We start from the raw sequence: 19,948 nt of genomic DNA, 5'->3' as shown, positions 1-19,948 counted from the left end.
GGCTATATATAGATTTCTTTAAAAAAAGATTTTATTTATTTGAGAGAGAGACAGAGTGCACGTGCGAGTGGAGGGAGGGGCAGAGGGACAGAGAAAGGGAAAGAATCCCAAGCAGGCTCCATGGTGAATGAGGAGCCCGATGGAGGGCTCTATCTTATGACCCTGAGATCATGACCCTGAGCTGAAACCAAGAGTCAGGTGCTCGACTGACTGAGCCACTCAAATATCCTTCTACATAGAAGTTTGAAATCCTGATGCCCAAATCCCACTCCTAGAGATTCAGAATTCTTTAATCTGATGTGGGACATTCTTTTTTTAAATTCTCAAGGGATTCTAATATACACTGGAATTTAGAACCAAGAATTTAGGATGTCTGAGGTCCTATGAGTGGCCAACTCCTCTGCTTACAGAGTGGGTCATTGTCGAATCTCCTCAAAGCCTTTTTCCTTCATTTACCTCCCCTCTTTCCTACATGATCAGCTTTTCTCTCTGTGCTAGATAAGTCCCGTCAGCATACAAACATGCTCTAATATCTTCTGTCTTAATAACAGCCCCTCTTTGACGCCACCTTCACCTCCAGCTGCTCCTCCTCAGCAAAATTCCTTCAAATAGTTATTTGTGCTGGCTGTCTCCATTCTATAACCTTCAATTTTCTCATTAACCTACTTCTGTTTCTACCATTCACTGTTGAAATCATCAACATCCTCCATGTTGGCAAACTCCATGATTTAATTTTTGGCTTTCTCCCATTCCACTTGTCAGCAACGTCTAGTACAATTGATTTTTCTTGAACTAACTTTTACTAGGTGATCTAGCTCTCAGTCTTACACGAGTCCTGAACACCCATCACCTGTCATAATTTTCCTTCTTTTTTACTGGTGCCTTTTCTTCTTTGCTAGCTCTTCCTCTTTTTCCCGAGCTTTACACCCCAGCCAATGCTCTTGGCTCACCCTGTTCTCTAGGATAGTCTTACCTAGTCCCCTGTGTGGGTGACTCACGCAAATGGGTGTTGAATTCTCATCACTTTTGTAACAGCCAGGCTCATACTCAACTGCCTTCTCAGTAACTCAATTTGGGCCTTGAGTAGACACTCAGATTCTTATTTCTTCATGGCCATCCTAAGCTGCAAAAACCTATAAAAACCCAGTTTTCTACAACTCAGTAAATGGCACCCAAGTCACTGAGACCAAAAATTTTCACAGCATCCTCTGTTCTTTTTCCCTCTGCATCCAATTCACAAGCAAATTGAGATATTTCCTGAGTATTACTACTTCTCCCCAGCTCTCATTGTCATCAAATTGGTCTAGGCCACCATTATCCCTTACCTCAGCTATTTTAAACACTCTTGTAATTTGTCTCTCTGCCACTCTTGCTATATAGTTTGCTCTTGCCAATGGATCTTGATGGATTTATATCCATGAATTTATACCCACATGGATTTATATCCATCCCTCCAAAGATCAGTCTTGTTTCTGGCCAAGAATCATTATTCCTTTTTGTCTCTCTGCCTGGAAATTTCTTCCTAAAAATCCTTGCACGTTTGGCTTTTCATGTTGTCCTGAGTTCTATCTCAATGTCATCTCTTCAAGGAAGCCTTCCCTAATCAACCATCTAAGGTTGGAGGGAGAGGATTTATTCTTGTTATTCACTGCTCTATTCCCTAAGGCCTGGCAAGGTTGTCTCTCAGTGAATATTTGTTGGAAAGAGTGAATGTTTTGTGCTGCCTTGAGTATGAGAGCCTCAGCGTATCTGTATCAACTCTAGGATATAAGATACAAGGTGACTGTGTAGCTGTGGGAAACATATGGTTGGTTTGAGGAGAGTTTAATGAAAGTTCTTATAAAGTGTGGACAGGGTATAGGAAAACCACAAGAGATAGTGTGGGGCCCCCAGGCTAGTAACGATAAGGATACGAGGATGCGATTACCACCCCTATGGAGCAGAACCTGGAGAGAGAGCAGTATGAGAAGGGCTCTCTGTCAGGATTTGAGACATTCAATCAAGGGATTTAGCCCGTCCATTGGGATTCTGAAGGGACAGAGTCAGGGTGACACTCTGACTTTATTCTCTTTTTCTTTTCTCCCCTCCTGCCAGGGCTTCCCTTTGGCACAACACATTTGGAAGCCAAAAGCCAAGGGATCCCACTGATGGAATTCACATGGGTTGTCCTCCTGGGGCACAGAGTGGGTTGGGGAAACATGGAGTTAGATCTGGAGGGGTAAAAGGAGAATATCGAACGCTCCTGCTTAGAGCTGCAAAGTAGCTCCTCTCCCCCCCAAGGCAGGTTGACTCTAATTATATGAGTGCTTGCTTCCTGCTAACAGTACACTGTCCTTCTCAGGGCTTGTCTGCCTCTTGCATGGTGAGCTGCTTGCAGGCAGGCAGTGCTCAGGGGTGGCATGCACAGAATGTGTGGTGAAGTTATCAAAATATCCCATAGAATAGTCATACTTTCCCCAGCTGCTTGATAAAATTCTCTTACCACTGGGTGCTAAATTTGTACAGAATTTTATAACTTACGGACCTCTTATAATAGTTCTGTCTCCAGACCAGGACAGAACAGGTATTTATTGTCTCTACAGGGCTGATGGGTGATGGATAGAGAGTTGCCAAATCCTTGCAGCTGGTGGAATTGGAGTTGAATCCCAGGAACTCTGACTTCGAGTTCAGTGCTCTCAGCTATAACAGGCTGCCTCGTTTGGGGGTCATATTTGTGGCTTATGACAATTCATCTTCAATATTCCATTAAAAAAATAATTTAGTGAATGATTGCATATCCCCCCTGTTGCCACTTTGTAAATGGTACAAGGAAATGAAAAGGAAAATTCCCCTAAGGACTTTGGAAGTAAAATTGCCCTCTAAGAATTAAACGATAGTATTGGCTCACAAATAAGTTACAGCACAGAAACGCAATGTCACCTTAAAGAGCAGAATTGTTCCCAGGTCTGCCTGACTCAGTTATGACTCCGTCGAAGGTCTGACCAGCCATGAGGGAGGATGTATTCCTCATCGGTGAGGTTAATCATCCTTCTAAGCTTAGGAAAACAAGAGTCACAGAAGCCAAGTGTTAGCAGAGCCCAGCCATGTCTGTCTTGGGCAGGGCAGTGGGGGGACAGGGGATGCCTGCATCTCTCAGAAGAAACCCATTGCCTACCTCACCCCAAAAGAAACCCCAAACCCATTAGCAGTTACTCCTCATTTCCCTTCCAACCCCCTTATCCTAGGCAACCAGAAATCTAGTCTCTGTCATAGAGCCATACAAAATATGGTCTGTTGTGACTGGGTTCTTTCCCTTCGAGTACTTTCAAGGTTCATCGATGTTGTAGCTCGCATCAGTACTTCCTTCCTCCTTCCTTTTGATTGACACATCGTATTTCATTGTATGGATATACTAAATTTTTTTTAAAGATTTATTTATTTATTCATTCAGAGAGAGCGAAGAGAGAGGCAGAGACACAGGCAGAGGGAGAAGCAGGCTCCATGCAGGAAGCCCGATGTGGGACTCGATCCCGGGTCTCCAGGATCACACCCCAGGCTGCAGGCAGCGCTAAACCGCTGCGCCACCGGGACTGCCCCTGGATATACTAAATTTTATTTATCCCTTTATCAGATGACTGATGCTGTTTTTTTTTTTTTTCTACTTGTTGGCTCTTAGGAATAACGCTGCTATGAATGTTTGTACATACAGATTTAGGGTGGATGTTGCCTTCATTTCATTGGGGACATACCTGGGAGTGAAATTGTTGGGTCATATGGTAACTCTATATCTAGCCTTCTGATGAACTGCCATGCCGCTTTCTAAGGCAGCTTGCACCATTTTACATGCCCATCAGCACTATCTTCGTGGTCACATTCTAGTCACCATTTGTTATTTTCCATTTTGTATTGTAAGTTCTTATTCATAATGTATGAATAAGCATGGTGAGAGTAGGTGTCCTTACCTGTTTCTCTTCTTCAGGAGAAAGCATTTAGTCTTATGTGTGAATAATGGTAGCTGTGGGTTTTTGTTGATGTCCAGTATGTTCCTTTTGTGGAGGTGTTGCTTAATTCCTAGTTTGCTGAGAGTCCTTTAAAAAAATCATAAGTAGACGTTGGATTTTATCACGTGCTTTGCCTTGCACCCCATTTATTAAGATTTTCACATGGTTTTCCTTTTTTGGTTTCTTGATACGGGAAGTAACATTGATTGATTTTTAACAAACCAGTCATGTATTCCTGGGAAAGTCCCCACTTGGCCTGTATTATCTCTTATCTATTTTGTTGTGTTTGATTGGCTAGTGTTCTGTTCAATAATTCTTTTGAATTTTTATTTCAGCAGTAGATTGGAGTTTTTATTAGCTCTGTTTTCATTGTTCCTTTTCCCAAATATCCTGTGCTTGTTTGATGGGGCTGGAATGTATTTTCAAATTTATTTGAGTATAATTAGGAACATCTGTGTTTTTGTTTTAAAATTTTTTATGTATTTATTTCTTTATTTGAGAGAGAGAGCACACATACACATGGGAGTGGGGGAGAGCAGGAACAGAGGGAGAGAGAGAGAATCTTAAGCAGAGTTCATGCCCAGCATAAACCCAACACAGGCTTTGATTTCATGACCCTAAGATCATATCCTGAGGCAAAAATCAAGAGTCAGATGCTCAATGAACTGAACCACCCAAGTGCCCCATTATCAATATTTTTGATTTGTTTGATGATAGTCTTTCTCTTTCATGTTAGACTATTCTCTATATGTCCAATGAACCTTGTTTGTAGTTAAGAATGAATAGTTAGGGCAGCCCGGGTGGCTCAGCGGTTTAGCACCGCCTTCAGCCCAGGGTGTGATCCTGGAGACCGGGGATCGGGTCCCGCATCGGGCTCCCTGCATGGAGCCTGCTTCTCCCTCTGCCTGTGTCTCTGCCTCTCTCTCTCTCTCTCTGTGTCTCTAATAAATAAAATCTTTAAAAAAAAAAGAATTAATAGTTAAACTGACTATGAGTGGTATTTGTTGACTAATGGCTTCATTTTAGGGTAAGTGTATAAGGAGCACACCACAGGTCTTAGCATTAGACTTTTTTTGCAGAATACGTTTTGAACAATTTGCTAGGTTGCCCTTAATCATCAATGTAACCCTTTTTGGTAGAACTGTTCACTTGGGGCACCTGGGCAGCTCAGAGGTTGGGCATCTGCCTTTGGCTCAGGTCGTGATCCCTGGTTCTGGGATCGAGCCCCACATTGGGCTCCCCCCCAGGGAGCCTGCTTTTCCCTCTGCCTGTGTCTCTGCCTCTCCCTCTCTGTTTCTCATAAATAAATCAATAAAATCTTAAAAAAAAAAAAGTCTCATGATCTCAGCTCAGTGACAGGCTCACCATAGCAAAAGTAAAATTTCTACTTGATCACAATTTAAAGTATGCACTTGTACCAGTGTTCTAGAAACTCATGGGTACATATGAATCCTTTTCTAATCTATGAGAAAGTGAAACACAGAAGTGACTTCTGATTTGAGGGAGGGGAAGCTTTAAGTACAGTGGGCTGCTGAAGGAGGTGGAAGGAGCAAGCCTGAATCAAGTGCCTTAGTTGGGGTTCTGAGCATTTGGGGTAATGTGAATGCTGGCCCCACTCTACCCTAACTTGGGGTTTATCCATATGGATGATGAGTTCTGATATGAATAAGGGACAAAAATGAAAGCTTCAGAGACATACAATTCACTGTTTTAGAGGATAAAGTTTTAGTAGGAGAGTGAAGATTTTAAAAAGTGAAATTAGATTGGAACAAATTCAGCCTGACAAAACTTTCCTGCATGATGTTAAGTTTCTTTTTTCTCTCTTTCCTGTAGTGCAGTAGATAGTTGTGATGATTTTTCCTTAGGTGTATTATTCCACCTTTTGGATGGAATAACTGAAGCAAAGTAACCCAGGGTCACATAGAATGAGCAATACGTGTGCTTCTGGAGTCGTACAAGAACTAGAATAAAAACCGGTAGAAAATGCAGAGCACTCTTCTCCTGGTTACAGTGTCCTATATGGAGTAATATAATGGAGGGTGTAACCTTGTGGAGTTCTGTGGAAGATATCCTTCATATAAAAGTTTCTTGTACAGAGTCAAAAGTAACAGCTGAGACCCAAGCACTGGAAAATTGTTAACTCCATAGTGGCATCTTTTGATATCTATATTAACTTATTGCTTTTGGATTATTTTCCCCTAATAGATATCGATGAGAACAGAGCTCAAAGATCTTAGAGGAATACATAGTGAAATCTTTTAAGTAGTCTCAACCTTGATGTTGATGGGAAGATGGGAGTTGCCAATTAGCAAGTAAAATATGCTGAGGAAAGCCCAGGGTAGAGATATGATTGTTTTGTTGATTAAAAAGATAGCCACGTGTGTGACATACCTGGCAATACAGTTCATGCTGCAGACTCTTCCTCTCCTGCCCCTGACAGCTTAGATTTTACCTGAGACAACTTTGCTCAGCTCTTTCCTCTTTCCTATCCTGCTTCCTTCTCTCCCAAAAAGCATTCTTTCAAAAAAAAAAAAAAATCAAATGCACACAAATCCTTATCTTAGGACCTGCATCTATGAAACTAACCCTAAGATGGTAGATACTAAAGCAGTCTTAGGAAGCTGACCCTGAGGATGGTATTCTTCACTAGACAGAGGGTGGTGAGGTCTCCAGCCATGATGGCAGGTGGAACAGTGAGCCCTGGCATGTTCTAGCAGTGTAATTGCTAGGACAGTCACCTCTGGTGAATTTGGAGGGGATACAGAATGGAGGCGATGCTCTGGCTCACATGTGATGGCTCTACATGGGAGAGCTACAATTAGGGAGCTGTGGAAATGGGTAGTCCTTGATGAGAGAAAACGAGGGGCTCAGGGTAATCAGTCAACAATTTTAAGCAAAGTTTGAGAGTCGGCGGGCCGTTGGGAAAGAATTTAAAGAGGCTGTCATCTCCTGTAGCTGGAGGGCAGACATCACTGAAAACCAGATACTAGACTTAATTGTTAAGAGTGGCAGCATTTCAGAGCAGGCTAAATTCTCAGTATCAGAGTTAAGGCCCTGATAGAGATGGAGATCTGGAGAGGGAAGCTCTGGATATTTTCATGAGAGCATCTTAGATCCCTAGATTTTCCCGAACCCTCTAGGCCTGAAGACATAGCCCACTCTACCTTGTAGAAGATAGAGTCCTTGTTCCATCTTTTTAAAGACCATATAGACCCTTCAAATGGGACAAGGGCCTTATGAGACAATGCTGGTTTTTCTCAAGATCTGCTTTCATTTCCTTTTCTGGCTGAAAAATCAGTTATAAGGATCAGATGTACAATAGGCAAGTGTTGGGCCTAGGAAGGGGGGTAATGGATTATACATCAAAGGTGCTGACTCCGTGTACCAGCAGAAACCAGGAAAGCATGCCCAGGAGTGGCCCAAAGGGTACTAGATCAGGGATGACAGATATAAAAGATGGTTATGAAGACACTCATGAGATAGGATTTAACACTTTGGTAAGGGCTCTGGAAGGAGGTTTAAATGTGCTGCTGTTCAGGCACTTGGAAGCTTGAGAAAAATGATGAACTCATTAAATAAAGTTGGGATACCAAAGCTCTCATGGCACAGTATAGAGGAAGGGATTTGCTGATACGGATTCCCTAGTAGATTGGAAAATCCACCAGCTGACTCTGTTCTTTGGGAGGACCCATGGACCCTTTATTTCCAAGGCAATAAGGAAAGTGCTGATGAAGGGAACAACCATGTTAATAAGGAGCTCAATGGTGTCCATCCTTTATAGGCCAGGCTTATAGTTAGATACTGTTATTGAACAGAGCTTCTAGTAGCAATGGGCACGATAGGATCCTGGATTGGAAAAGGCTAGCTGAGAGCACATAACCATCAGAAGTAAGGTGAGCGTAATTGCTGTCATGGGCAGCAAGATCAGAACGGGGTCCGCAGGGATCTTTGGAGATGGCTAATAATGATGATCATGGGATCCTAGCATACGACAAGTGGGCAGGGTATTAATAGAGATAAAAATGTGTATTTATATATACAATTTATATATATTTATGTATATAAATATGTTTATAAATATATGTATAATTTGAAGGGTTCAAGAATAGACAAGCAGAAGACTGACATAGCCTCCCCAAAGGAAAGTGACAATGTCTTACTCAGTTTCCAGACCTGAAACAGTCAAACCCAAACCTGTCTATGGAAGGAGAAGCTGCACAGGTATTAAGACAAACCCTGCAAAACTTGCCAAGTTTATATAGTAGTGATTCTTATAGTCCTTCCCCAAAGGGTCCTGTAGCCATTCAGCCAGATAACCAAACCATGGGAAAAGGAAATATCTAGGTCTTTTGAGGGTCTGAGTTGACACAGCTATTCAGGGATCCAGACCTGTCAGAGGAAAGATGAATAGAGGTAAGGTCATAAATGGAGTCCTGGCCTGTATCTGCCTTACAATGGGTCAGCCATACCCATGGACCCATCCAGCAATCTTTTCTCTAGTTCCTAAACATATGTTATGGACATACTTTGTGGTTGGCAATACCATCACATTCAGACATACAGAGGAAAGGCTACTATAAGTATTTAATCAAAATTGTTATTACAAATCAAAGATGATGAAAGAAATTCAGCGGTTGTGTGGTTCTTATCATATCTGCCATTTTAATTACCGGTTTGGCCTCTACAAACACTGGATGGATAATGGCAGATTAAGGGCACTACCATAGGCTTATCCAGGAAGCCCCCATAACAGCTGCTGTGCTCATCGTGACATCTACCTGTACTAGAACAGATTAATGCAGCCTCAAGAACAGGTCATGAGACTTTAACACGGTTCCAAAGATCCCCAGTGACTGTGCTTTATGGACAGAAAATTTATAAGAAAGATGATCAAGATAAGAAGTTTGAAGAGCATCAAGATTCTAGAGATGTTGTGGGTCTCCCACAAGAGTTGCTACTTTCATCTTCCCTGCAACACATTAACTATCCTTAAGTGTTCCCAGCAGAGGTTTTATGGAAGCAGGTGGAGATGAGATCCCTAAAAGCCCCGGCTGAGTTTTCTCAACCAGTAAATGCATACACGCTATTAGAAATTATGCCAAATTGTTATGGGCTTTTATCTAACAATGAGAACACAGAAAATGGAACACTATGTACTCATTGTGTAATATGATTACTTAGCAGCTGTGTATATGGGTATAGCCCCACTCTACACTCTCAGATGACCTTTTGGAACCAGACTTCACCACCACTAGTAGATCGCACATGTCTATAGCACGCTATGTCTTCATTGCATAATATTTGTTTTCATCATTCAGTATTTTGGTACGGAGAGCTTAGCATAACTCTATGTTCTTAGATGACCTTTTGGAAGTAGGCTTATATACCGCTAGATGACCTCACCAAGGTTCACAACAGCAGAGTCCAATCCTATTGATCTGAGTGTTCTTTCTAGAGAACATCACATTTGCCCACCGAGTTGATGACATCGTGTTACCTGGACATAGCAAGCATGAAATGGCGAGTACTCTGAATGCCTTGGTAAGAAACACAAACACTGGGGGACAGGAGATAAACCTTACAGAGATGAAGGGGCCTGCTACATCTGTGCACTTTTTAGGAGTCAAGTGATCTGGGAAATGCTGCGACATGTCCTCCAAAGCAAAAACAAGTTTTTGTCCCTTGCATCTCCTACCACTAAGATAGAGACATTAAGTTTGGGCAGCCTCTTAAGGGTTGGCATTGCAGAATATTTCACACATGAGGTAAAGCTCTGACTTACCTTTGGGCAGTATTGGGAGTACTAATTTTAAGTTAATCCCAGAGCAAGAGGGGCCTCTGCAGCAGGTTTGGGCTTTAGCATAAGTAGTCACTTGGGCCATATCATTTGGCAGAGGCCATAGTACTAGGGGTATCTAGGTATAAAAGGATGATATGGACACTGGAAAACTCCAATAAGAGTCCTAACCCAGCCCAGACCCTTGGAGTTCTACAGCAAGTCCATGTTATCTGCAGCAGAGACAGACCATTCAAAATGCAGCTCTTTGGCAGAGATGGAAGCTGTAAACGGGTTCAACAGCACTGGCTTTGTATTGGACAGAATAATGGTCCCCCAGAGATGTTCACATCCTAATCCTTGGAACCTGTAAATATGTTACTTGGCAAAAAGGAATTTCTGATCTGATTGGGTTAAGAATCTTCAAATGGGAAAATTACCCTGGATTATCTAGGAGAGCCCAACAAAACAACATGTTCCCTCTAAGAGGGAGGCAGAGAGTTAGAGTATGAAGGATATGTGAAGATGGGAGAAGGAGTGAGAGCGAGAGAGCGAGCGAGAGAGAGCATTGAAGCTATGCTGCTGCTTTGATGATTTGAAGATGAGAAATGGGGCCAAGAACCCAGAAATGAGGGAAGCCCCTAGAAGCGGGAAAAGAAAAGGAAAGAGATTTCCCCCTGCAGCCTCCAGAAGGAACACAGATTTGCTGACCTCTTGACTCTAAACTGGTGAAACTGATTTTTGACCTCTAGAAATGGAAGTGATAGATTTGTGTTATTTTAAGCCACTAACTTTGTGGTAATTTGTTATAACAGCAACAATGAGAAACTAACATGAGCTTTTTTTCAGCAAAATGTGTTTATAGCTGCTGTTAAGTGTCAAGCCCCTGGACAGCAGAGATTGACACAATGCCCTTGATATATACCACTCATTTGGGAGAACAAATTGCCAGCTGGTGACAAGTGGAGACTACATCCACCCTGACTGGGATTTACCTGCTTTGTGGATAGGAGTTTGTCATTATTGTCTGCAGTGTCTTAGCCAGCACCAATATTCATAGACTCACAAAGTGTCTGATCTACCAAGACAGGGATCCTATATAAGACTGCCTAAGACCAAGGGCCCCACTTTTTAGCAAAGCAGGTGCATCAGTGAAGACTGTGGGATCTGCTTTTTCCTACACATACTCCACCAAGCAGAAGCTGCCATCCTAATGGAGTGGTGACCTGGTCTCTTAAGGGACAGGATGCCCTGTAACATCGGACGGTACAACCTACAGGATGCACTCTACTCCTTACGTCCATCAATGGTCATTACATGGTTCTAAAGTCATGAGTCCAAAAGTCAAGGGGTGAGAGTAGGAGTGGCTCTCACGATCCACTGAGGAATTTGTGCTTTCTACGTAGGGGTCTAGAATCTGTGTGTCTAGAGGTCTGGGTTGTAGAGTGGAGAAAATAAGAGTCCCTCTAAGCTTTGGCGTACCACTGCTACAATGCTGACTTTAGGTTCCTAAGGCCAGAAAACTAGTAGGCAAATAAAAGAGTTACCATACTGACAGAGGTTACCGCCTCTGATCATCATGAACAGAGAGAGTTATTGCAACATGATGAGGGCCCAGAGGAGTATGTTTGGTGCTCATATGACCCACCGGGTCATCTCCTGTTATGGCAGATTTAACTGTAAGCGGGCAAGGATAGTAATTGCAGTGTACTTAGGGCAGGGTAACCAGGGCCTCAGACCCCTTGGGAATGAGGGTCTGGATCACTCTATCAGGCAGCTCAGAAGTGCCTGACTAGGATGAAGGGAATCTTGCATGGAATAAGAGGAAGCTGAGGTTCATCCACTGGCCCTCTTTTTGTATAGCGAATTGTGATAACAGAATCCAGAAGGAACTATATCTGGGTGGAGTGAAGCAACGTGAGAAGCAAGTGGATCTGAGCAGTACAGGGGTGAACTGTAGGAGGTGCTGTGGTACCTGCCCGCGTGTGTTTGACTGAGCCACAGCATCCATCTCTATCACCTGTTGGAAATGTTGGTTGCTAATGGCAATACACAATTTTTTTTTTTACACCTACTTTTTGTTCATCATAATGGTTTTGTTCTTTCATCTGGTTATATGTAGCTGTAATGGAGTTCATTTCTTTTTTACTGTTCATTTCTTTTTTACTGGTATTCAGTGGTCTCAATATAACACAATTTACTTTTCTCCTGTTGAGATCTTTGAAATGTTAGTGGGTTTTGGTTATTACAAATAATGCCACCATGGGTATTATTTTACCTGTCTTTGAATGTACATGTACTTATCTGTTGTGCTTCTACCTAGGAATGAAAGTATGGGGTCACAGGGTACACATAAGACCTATAATAGTAGACAACGTCCAACTGTTTTCAAAGTGGTTTGTGACTTGTTAGGAACCATTTCACGACTCTGTGGGCATGAAGATATTTTTCTATATTATCTTCTGGAAGCTTTATTGCTTTCCTTTTACCTTTAGATCAATAATCAACTTGGAATGAGGTAGGGGTGAAGTTTAATTGTTTTCCGTGTGGAAGTCAGTTGACCATTTGATTTAAAAAGGCTGTTTATTTAAAAGATTTCTCTTTGTCCACTGTTCTGCGGCCCAGTATCATGTAGTGTTTCATTTGTTGGATTTTTCTCATGAAGAAGCTTTAGTTCTAAGCAAGTAATTGAACACTGAGCATTATTTGGTTGACCATTTTGTGACATTAACATTATTATCCCCACTTTACTAAGGAAACTAAAGCTTACAGAAGTAAATTAATTTAGTAAGCAGGTTTTCCTTTACTAAGATTCTCATTATTAATGCCTTAAATGAAATAGAAGTTATTAATTAATTAACTAACTAACCAGATAACAATATGGAGACAGGTGATTCAGACCTGCTAAGGCACTTTGCTATCTTCATGTGGTGTCCATCTCTGGGTCCAACACTCATGTTTCAGCTCCCACTCACATGTTCTTATTGCAGCTTAGTGGGATGAGAGGATGAGCATGGAAATGCATGCTCCCTAATTTAGGGGCCTAAAATTTAGGGACATACATTTACTTGGAAATTACACAATTTTGCTCATATCCTATCGGCCAAAATTCACTTACCTAGCCACATCCAAAACCAAGAGAGCCTAGGAGAGAGTGGAGTCTTTACTTTAGGTGGCCAGCGTTTGCCAAAATTTGAAGTCTCTGTTTCTAAGGGGAAGAAGGAGAGAATGGGTGTGGGAACTGCTAGCCATGGTTATATACTTGGTTGTGGCAGGTCTGAGATTCAGATAAAAGTCTGTGTTCCTTCAGGTTCTACTGCACAGCTCTGGACAACCAGCTGGATTTCAATAGTTCACCTCTTGAAAAACTTCTTGGGATACCTTCCTGTCAGAACTGAATTTCTAGATGTCTCTCCAGACATGTATAGAATTCCTTTCATTAGAAAACAAACCTATTTAGCTCCATGTTTTTGGTTTTTGTTTTTATTTCACTTGTTATAGCTATCAGGAAAACTGAGTTAAATTTAGAGACTCACTGCTATTGTCAGAGAATATGTTCCAAAGCCTGCTTTAATCCTTCCACTGTTGATTCATCTTCACTTAATTTGTACTTTCTCTCTTCTCTTCTTTCCTCCCCGCCCCTCCCCTTTGTCTGGATCTTTATTCTATCTTCCAAAGTTACGGTGCTCTGGTGTTTCCTCTCTGGATCCCCACTGCCCACGCGTTGACGACGAGGAGTAAGTCGAGGGGGTTGGTGGGAAGGATGAGAGCAAGTGGTTTCACAATGTCTCACTTTTTCATTTTTTTTCAACTTTTATTATTAGTTTTTATTACACAAGGAATACATATTCATTGTAGAAAAATTAGAAAACACAGAAAAGCAAAAAGAAAAAATAATCACCCATAATCCCACTACCCATAAATAACTACTATTAACATTTTAGTGTATGTCCTTCTAGCTTCTTATGCATATATATACATACGTAGATATATTTATATATAATTTTCTTTTTTTACAAATATTGTGTCATACTATACATACGGTTTTATAACATGTTTTTTCATTTAATATATGTCGTGAACATTGTTGTTTATTCCCTGAAAAAATTACACAGATACTACATGCTCATTGTGGAAAAATCAGAAATTACAGATATGCAAAAAAGAAAATGTAAATGCTCCAAATCTCACCTCCCAGAGATAGATGCTGTTAACATTTCAGCAAATATCCTTTCAGATGCTGTAATGCACACTGTGTATGTCTATTTTTAAAATGGGAACATATCATGTTCTTCTGTAACTTCCTTTTTTTATTTAACAATATAGCTGTTTACTTCAATAAATATACATCTAGTGCTTATTCTTAATTGGTGCACAGTATTCCATTGAAAGGATATACCATATTTAACCAACCCTATATTGTAGGCTCATGTTATTTCCATTCCTCCAAATAATGCTCCTAGAAACATCCTTTCTTGCATATATTTTTTGAATAATGAATGAATGTATCTTAGTTCATTTTTCTTGACTTTTTTTTGAGGAGAATTTCCCTAACGTGGAAGTATTTGGCATACACAAAAAATATACTGCCAAAATATTTTTCCAGAATCAATTTATACTGTTGTTGACTCTGTAAGAGAATGTTAATTTCCATACTTCCTTGTTGTCCCTGGGAACTATAATTCTTTATACCCTTTGTCTTTCTGATACGTAAAAAGGAGTATATTGTAATGATTTGCATTTTTGATTACTAGTTAAATATTTTCATATTTATTATTTGTTCATTAATTTATAGTACACTGCCAGTTTATGTCCTTGGCTCAATATTCTACTGGAAAGTTTGATTCTTTTTGATCATAAAATGTTATTTACTCATGCATTCATTATTCACTCACACAATAAATATGTTTTCAGTATTTGCTTTGTGTCTAGCACTGGGTTAAGTATCAAGAATATAACAGTAAGCGAAATAGACATGGTTGCTGCTTTCTTGAACTTCCAAATTAGTGGATATAAACAGACAAATAAGTAATAATTTAATAAGTACAATGAGGAAGCAATGAAATGCAAACACTTGGTTGGGAAGGTTGTAGACCTTAGAAACTTCCCAAGGGTAATGGAGCTTAAGCTCTTGATATATACTAGGGATCGATGCTCATTGTTGCATATATTTCAAATTTTGTTTTCTCTTAATTTGGTTTGTTATTTTTTACTGTATAGGCATTCCACATTTTAATTGGTCTAATCCATCCATCTTTTTCTTTTTTATTTCTTCCTTTGTTGTCATGCTTAGAAAGGCTTCTTTTCCATAGTAAAATTACATAAATATTTGTCAGTATTGCCTACTAGTCCTTTTACATATTTATGTGCTTTAACATCTAAATCTGTACTTCACCTAGAATTTATTTTGATGGAAATTATGAGGTATAGATCTAGTATTTCCCCCAACATGTGGCCAAACCAATCATCCCAAATTATTTAGTAATCCAACTTTACTCACAGATTTGAAATGCCATCTTTATAATGCACTTAATTCCTCTATGTTCTTGGGTTTATTTCTGATCTTTATACCTAATTATCATGATTTATTATGGGCCAATAGCATCATTGGTTTTTCCTCATCCTATCTATTGTGATCTGAAAGCTGAGCATTTTGCATTTGTGATGTTTTGGAACACAAAGAAATGATAGATAGTGCTTAATTAGTTATATGCGTGTGGCATGGGACGTTAGTATGGATGATATCCTTAATCCTTTCAACTTTGAGACTTCCAGAATCTGAATTCCATATGGGATACTGTTACCTGGTACCCCCCCTTTTTTTTCCTGTCTAAAATAAACAAGATGCTTTCATACTCTTTGCATTTATGGTCTCTTCTTATGCTAAAGCTCAGCATTCAGTAGGTGGCAGTATTGCCACACAGTAAATATCCAACCATTGGAGGAGCACCGAGGAACAAAATGATCTGGATTTTAGAATTTCCCTAAGAGCTTTCATTAGAGGAGGCATCAGGGCTGTGCTACTTCTAAAGCCTTCTTTGTACCCTTGATCAATAGCACAACCAGAAGTCTGCAGTCACTCTGTTCCTAGAGGCGTGCAAAACATCAGTATTTTAGAGTGATAACTTGGCTTTGTGGGCATTCGTGCACATACCTTATCCACAAGTGTCTTTGAGCCCAGCCACTGACTGATTTAAAGCCAGGAAATGTGGTTTTAAACAATATGATTGTGGTGGGATTCAGGTGATTTTTATTTTCTTTATACTTGGTGGTATATTTCCGATTTCCCACAAAGAACATATATTGCCTCTGTAATCTGGAAAAAAAACAACAACGATGCATCAACATGGGATATTAAAATTATAATGGTTACATGGTGAGGGTATGCCAGGAAAAGTTGACATCCTTTTCTGTTTTTAGCATGTGAGCACATGCAACAGAATGGGTTCAGTGTTCTCTCCTTACCTCTAGAGAGCAGCTCAATGTTATTGCTAATCTGAGAGCAAATTACCAGAAGGAAGCCAAGACAGTAGACCTCTATCTCATGGACTACACCTGAGAAAGTCCTTTGGTAGGTGAGAGGAGAGTTGGGTCAGCTCCTAAAGAGATGCATTGGCATATCTAATGGGAAATGGTGAGCTATCTATTGCCATTATGAGTCAGTGTAGGTCATCATGACTTGGAGCACTGAATTTAATTTTAGGACCGGCTAGTGAAAGAAGATCTATAAATCTTGGAGTGTGTCCACAGGAACTACAAAACCAATCAAAGTCTGGGAAACAGGCACTATGAATAAAAGATAAGGTGGCTGAATTTATTTACCTTAGATATGGAAAGCCTAGCTGGGGAATTAGACAAATTCCCATCTCCATGAATAGCTACTACAGCCCTCCTAGACCTGGAGGTGAGACCTGAATTTATTAACAGTCTTCAGTTGTACAAAGGACAGTGGCACAGGAGGTAAGTGTTCCTTTCATACTGAGACTAAGGCGAGAGTGAGCACAAATTAACCAAGCAGAAGTGATTTAGGTCAAGCATTTAGAGGAACGTGCTGAACATCAAGGTTGGGTTATCAGTTAATAACTTTGCATGAATTAAAAGGAACTAGATTGAAGCTAAGGGTTCCATAGAGTGGAAAGGTGGGTGAAGGCAAAGATGGGAGCTGAGAGTGTGCCCAATTGGGATATTTTGTAATTTCTAAAACAACGGGCCCTAAGTGAATTAACCACGTGGGATGAAAATGAACCATATTCAAAAAAGATACTAAACTTTAGTCAAACCTGATTTATGAAATCAGGGTTTGCAGACAAGATAAATCTAGGAGTGGTTACCTGCTTTGCAAAGGGGTATTCATTCTAAGAGTCTTTAAATAGCAGATTCCAACAACTGTTTTACCAATATTTGATTTAGAAAGTTGTTATTTTCTCATAAAACTTTCAAGGATAACTCTTTATACGAAGTCAGGCATTCCTATAACCATGCATGAATTACCAGTTCATTGGAACACAACTCTGGACTCCAAGAATAAGGCCAAAAACCAGCTGGTATCATCTAGAGAACTGCGTAGCCTTTTGAGGTCTCTTCCAACCCTCTAAGTCTTTTGCTTTCAATCACAAAAGCTAGAAGACAATTCCAAGTATAATTTTCACAACATCAGATATTAGGTTGAACCATATGAAATTGCCATTTTTGTGGGTCAAAACAGTCAAATACCAGCAATTTTGTATAGGTCAATCTAATACAAGAATTATTCTGGTAGCTCAAATAAACCTAATCTCCATCTTCACTAAAGCTAACAGCTTTAATGTATTTATTGTTGGGCCAAAGTATTGGACATATAAATGCCTGTGCACATAAGTACTGAGAAAGTATAGGGTTGGGATTAACGATGCATCTTGGATAAACCACTTATAGGCATCTAGCTCATCCTTTTATTGTACTAGACACTGGTGCCTCTTGTCTGACTTTAGGATTTCTCAGATTTTAGAAAGCAAGAAAAGAAGTCCAAAGGCCTGATCTCTCAACTCATGGGAAATTCTGTTTGGGTAAAGGGCCAAGGAAGAACAGGGGAAAATATAACACAATTTGTACCATGTTACAAGTTTAGTGAGGAAGATCATAACAAAGCTGTGCGCAGAAAAACAAAGCGTGTGGCTTCCTCCTTTCTAAAATATAGTATTGCTTAATGTGTCCTGCTTTCAAGATTCTAAGCATAAGACAAGACACCAAGTACACATTGGAAAAGTCATATCTGCATAGTCATCTAAAATGAGACAAGCTTAGCGTAACTAAAAAGATTTTATTAACGTAAAATGTTAAATATTTTTACGATCTGAGCTAATTCCAGCATGCCCTATAAGATTTAACACTATGCTGATGTGCAGACATCATGCTTCAGATTTCAATTAGAACAAAATGTGATAATATTCAATTTTACATTTGAGGGTAATTGTATATGTTACTACACCATTTTCTAACTGGATTACTTCATTCTCCAAGAAGCTGAAAAAGACACCATTGGATCAAAAGGAAATTAGTTGCCCATATGCATTGTACGAAGGTCTTAGGATTATTGTGTATTTACAAAAATTTAAATACTTCTCATATTTGTTGCATTTGTTTTTGTTGCATTATAAATTAAGATATCTTTATGTAGAAGCTCTTGGATTCTGACAGAATGGAAGACTAAATGTAAATGAGTGCAGACAAAGCAATAGGTGAGGTGGTGTATGTTTGATTATAATACTGTTTCTAATAATATTGATTGGAGTTTTGAACACAGTTTTGCAGTTTTAGATAGGTTTCTATGTTTAAAGACTTTCATATATGATAAATTGTTCACATGAGATCAGCAAGAGCTAAAGATATACTATTATACATGAAATAATTTTTCTCTGTATAGTACATTTAAAAAAACCTTTAAATAATTTAAAAACCATAATTCTTGCATCTGTCATGGTATGGTTTGGAGCAGACATGCACAATGTCAGCTTTAAAAATCCTTTTAAAAACAGCCTGCTTTTCGAATCTTTTTTTTTTTTCCCCTTGACAGCAGCTGCTTTCAAATGTAAAATCATTTAAAAGGGTAGGGGGAGGCGAATAAAAGTAATAAGGAAGCATAGAAAACATAGTCAAAAACCAATAATTGTGGTTCAGCTGTCTGGAGGTCCTCAGGTTCTGTGATATTTTCAGGTCTTCACGATCGTGGGTTTCCAGAAGGAGCTGCCTAGCTTGAGACCAGACAACACAGCCCAAAGAACCTTCTCTTCCGTCTTCTAACCAGGGGGTAGGGAGTTAGATTTAGAAGGCTGCTGTCATCTGTGATGGAACAGAATGTACATATGAGCGAATTACAGACACAGTAACCTGGGTTTTATGAATTGGCTTTTAAAGTCCACCTTTTTAAGATCAAGTTTTCTTGACTTCAGCATTATTGCCATTTAGGACCAGATAATTCTTTGCTGTGAGGGCTGTTCTGGGCACCATAGCAGGTTTAGCAGCATTCCCTGGCCCTACTTACTCTCTAGATGATGGTAATGCTGCCCCACCAGTTGTGACAACCAGAAACGTCCCCACATGGGGACGAACGTTCTTTGTTTAGTGGTGGTGGTAGTAGTGGGGGCACATAGACTGCAGTTGAGAACCACTAATTAGAATCAAGCAAGCAAGCTACTGGGAGGCCCTTTCTGAGTTGGGGGAAGTATAGCATTTTAGAAAGAGCCCATGCTTTGGGGTAAAGTTGGCCTCTTTCCTAAACCCACCTCTGCTATCTCCTAGCTCTGTGACTTTGAACGTGTAAATTGAAACTTGCTAAGCTTCAGTTTTCCCAAATGTAAACTAGGGTTTACTAATACTTACCTTAGATGAAGATTATATGAAATACTCTGTGAAAAACATGAAGCTTGGCTGGTATCCTAGGTGCCTAGCACAGAGGAAACATTCAGCAAATAGAGCTATTGTTAACTATTTTTCTTTACCATTGTAAAAGAATGTGGTTCCACGTGCCTACTTCATGCGAACTCTGAAAGAAGTTTCTCAACTCTTCCTTGTTGAGTCTTTGGCTAGCGATTTCTATAGATTTCTGTACACAAGGGCATCCCAGGAAGATGGCCCACTGTTAAATTGGTAAGGTTTGATGTTGAAAGTTTTAGCACGATGACAAGTAGAGGAGGGAAGAAACTGGTAAACCAAA

General features: G+C 40.0%; 1 protein-coding gene across 2 annotated transcripts in view; it reads right to left on the bottom strand.

Moving 5' to 3' along the window:
• Positions 1–13,556: 13,556 nt before the first annotated feature.
• Positions 13,557–19,948, bottom strand: part of RGS7BP (regulator of G protein signaling 7 binding protein) — a 102,819-nt gene continuing 96,427 nt past the window's right edge. For both annotated transcript variants that reach the window (XM_038530708.1, XM_038530709.1), the window contains exon 6: positions 13,557–19,074. In XM_038530708.1, the coding sequence (XP_038386636.1) occupies positions 18,983–19,074 (92 nt within the window). In that variant the 3' untranslated portion in view covers positions 13,557–18,982. The remainder of the gene's footprint in view (positions 19,075–19,948) is intronic.

Source organism: Canis lupus, chromosome 2 (assembly GCF_011100685.1).
Source record: "Canis lupus familiaris isolate Mischka breed German Shepherd chromosome 2, alternate assembly UU_Cfam_GSD_1.0, whole genome shotgun sequence".
Lineage (NCBI taxonomy): Eukaryota > Metazoa > Chordata > Mammalia > Carnivora > Canidae > Canis > Canis lupus.
Note: the sequence above shows the minus strand (reverse complement) of the source record. Positions and strands in the feature narration are given on the sequence as shown.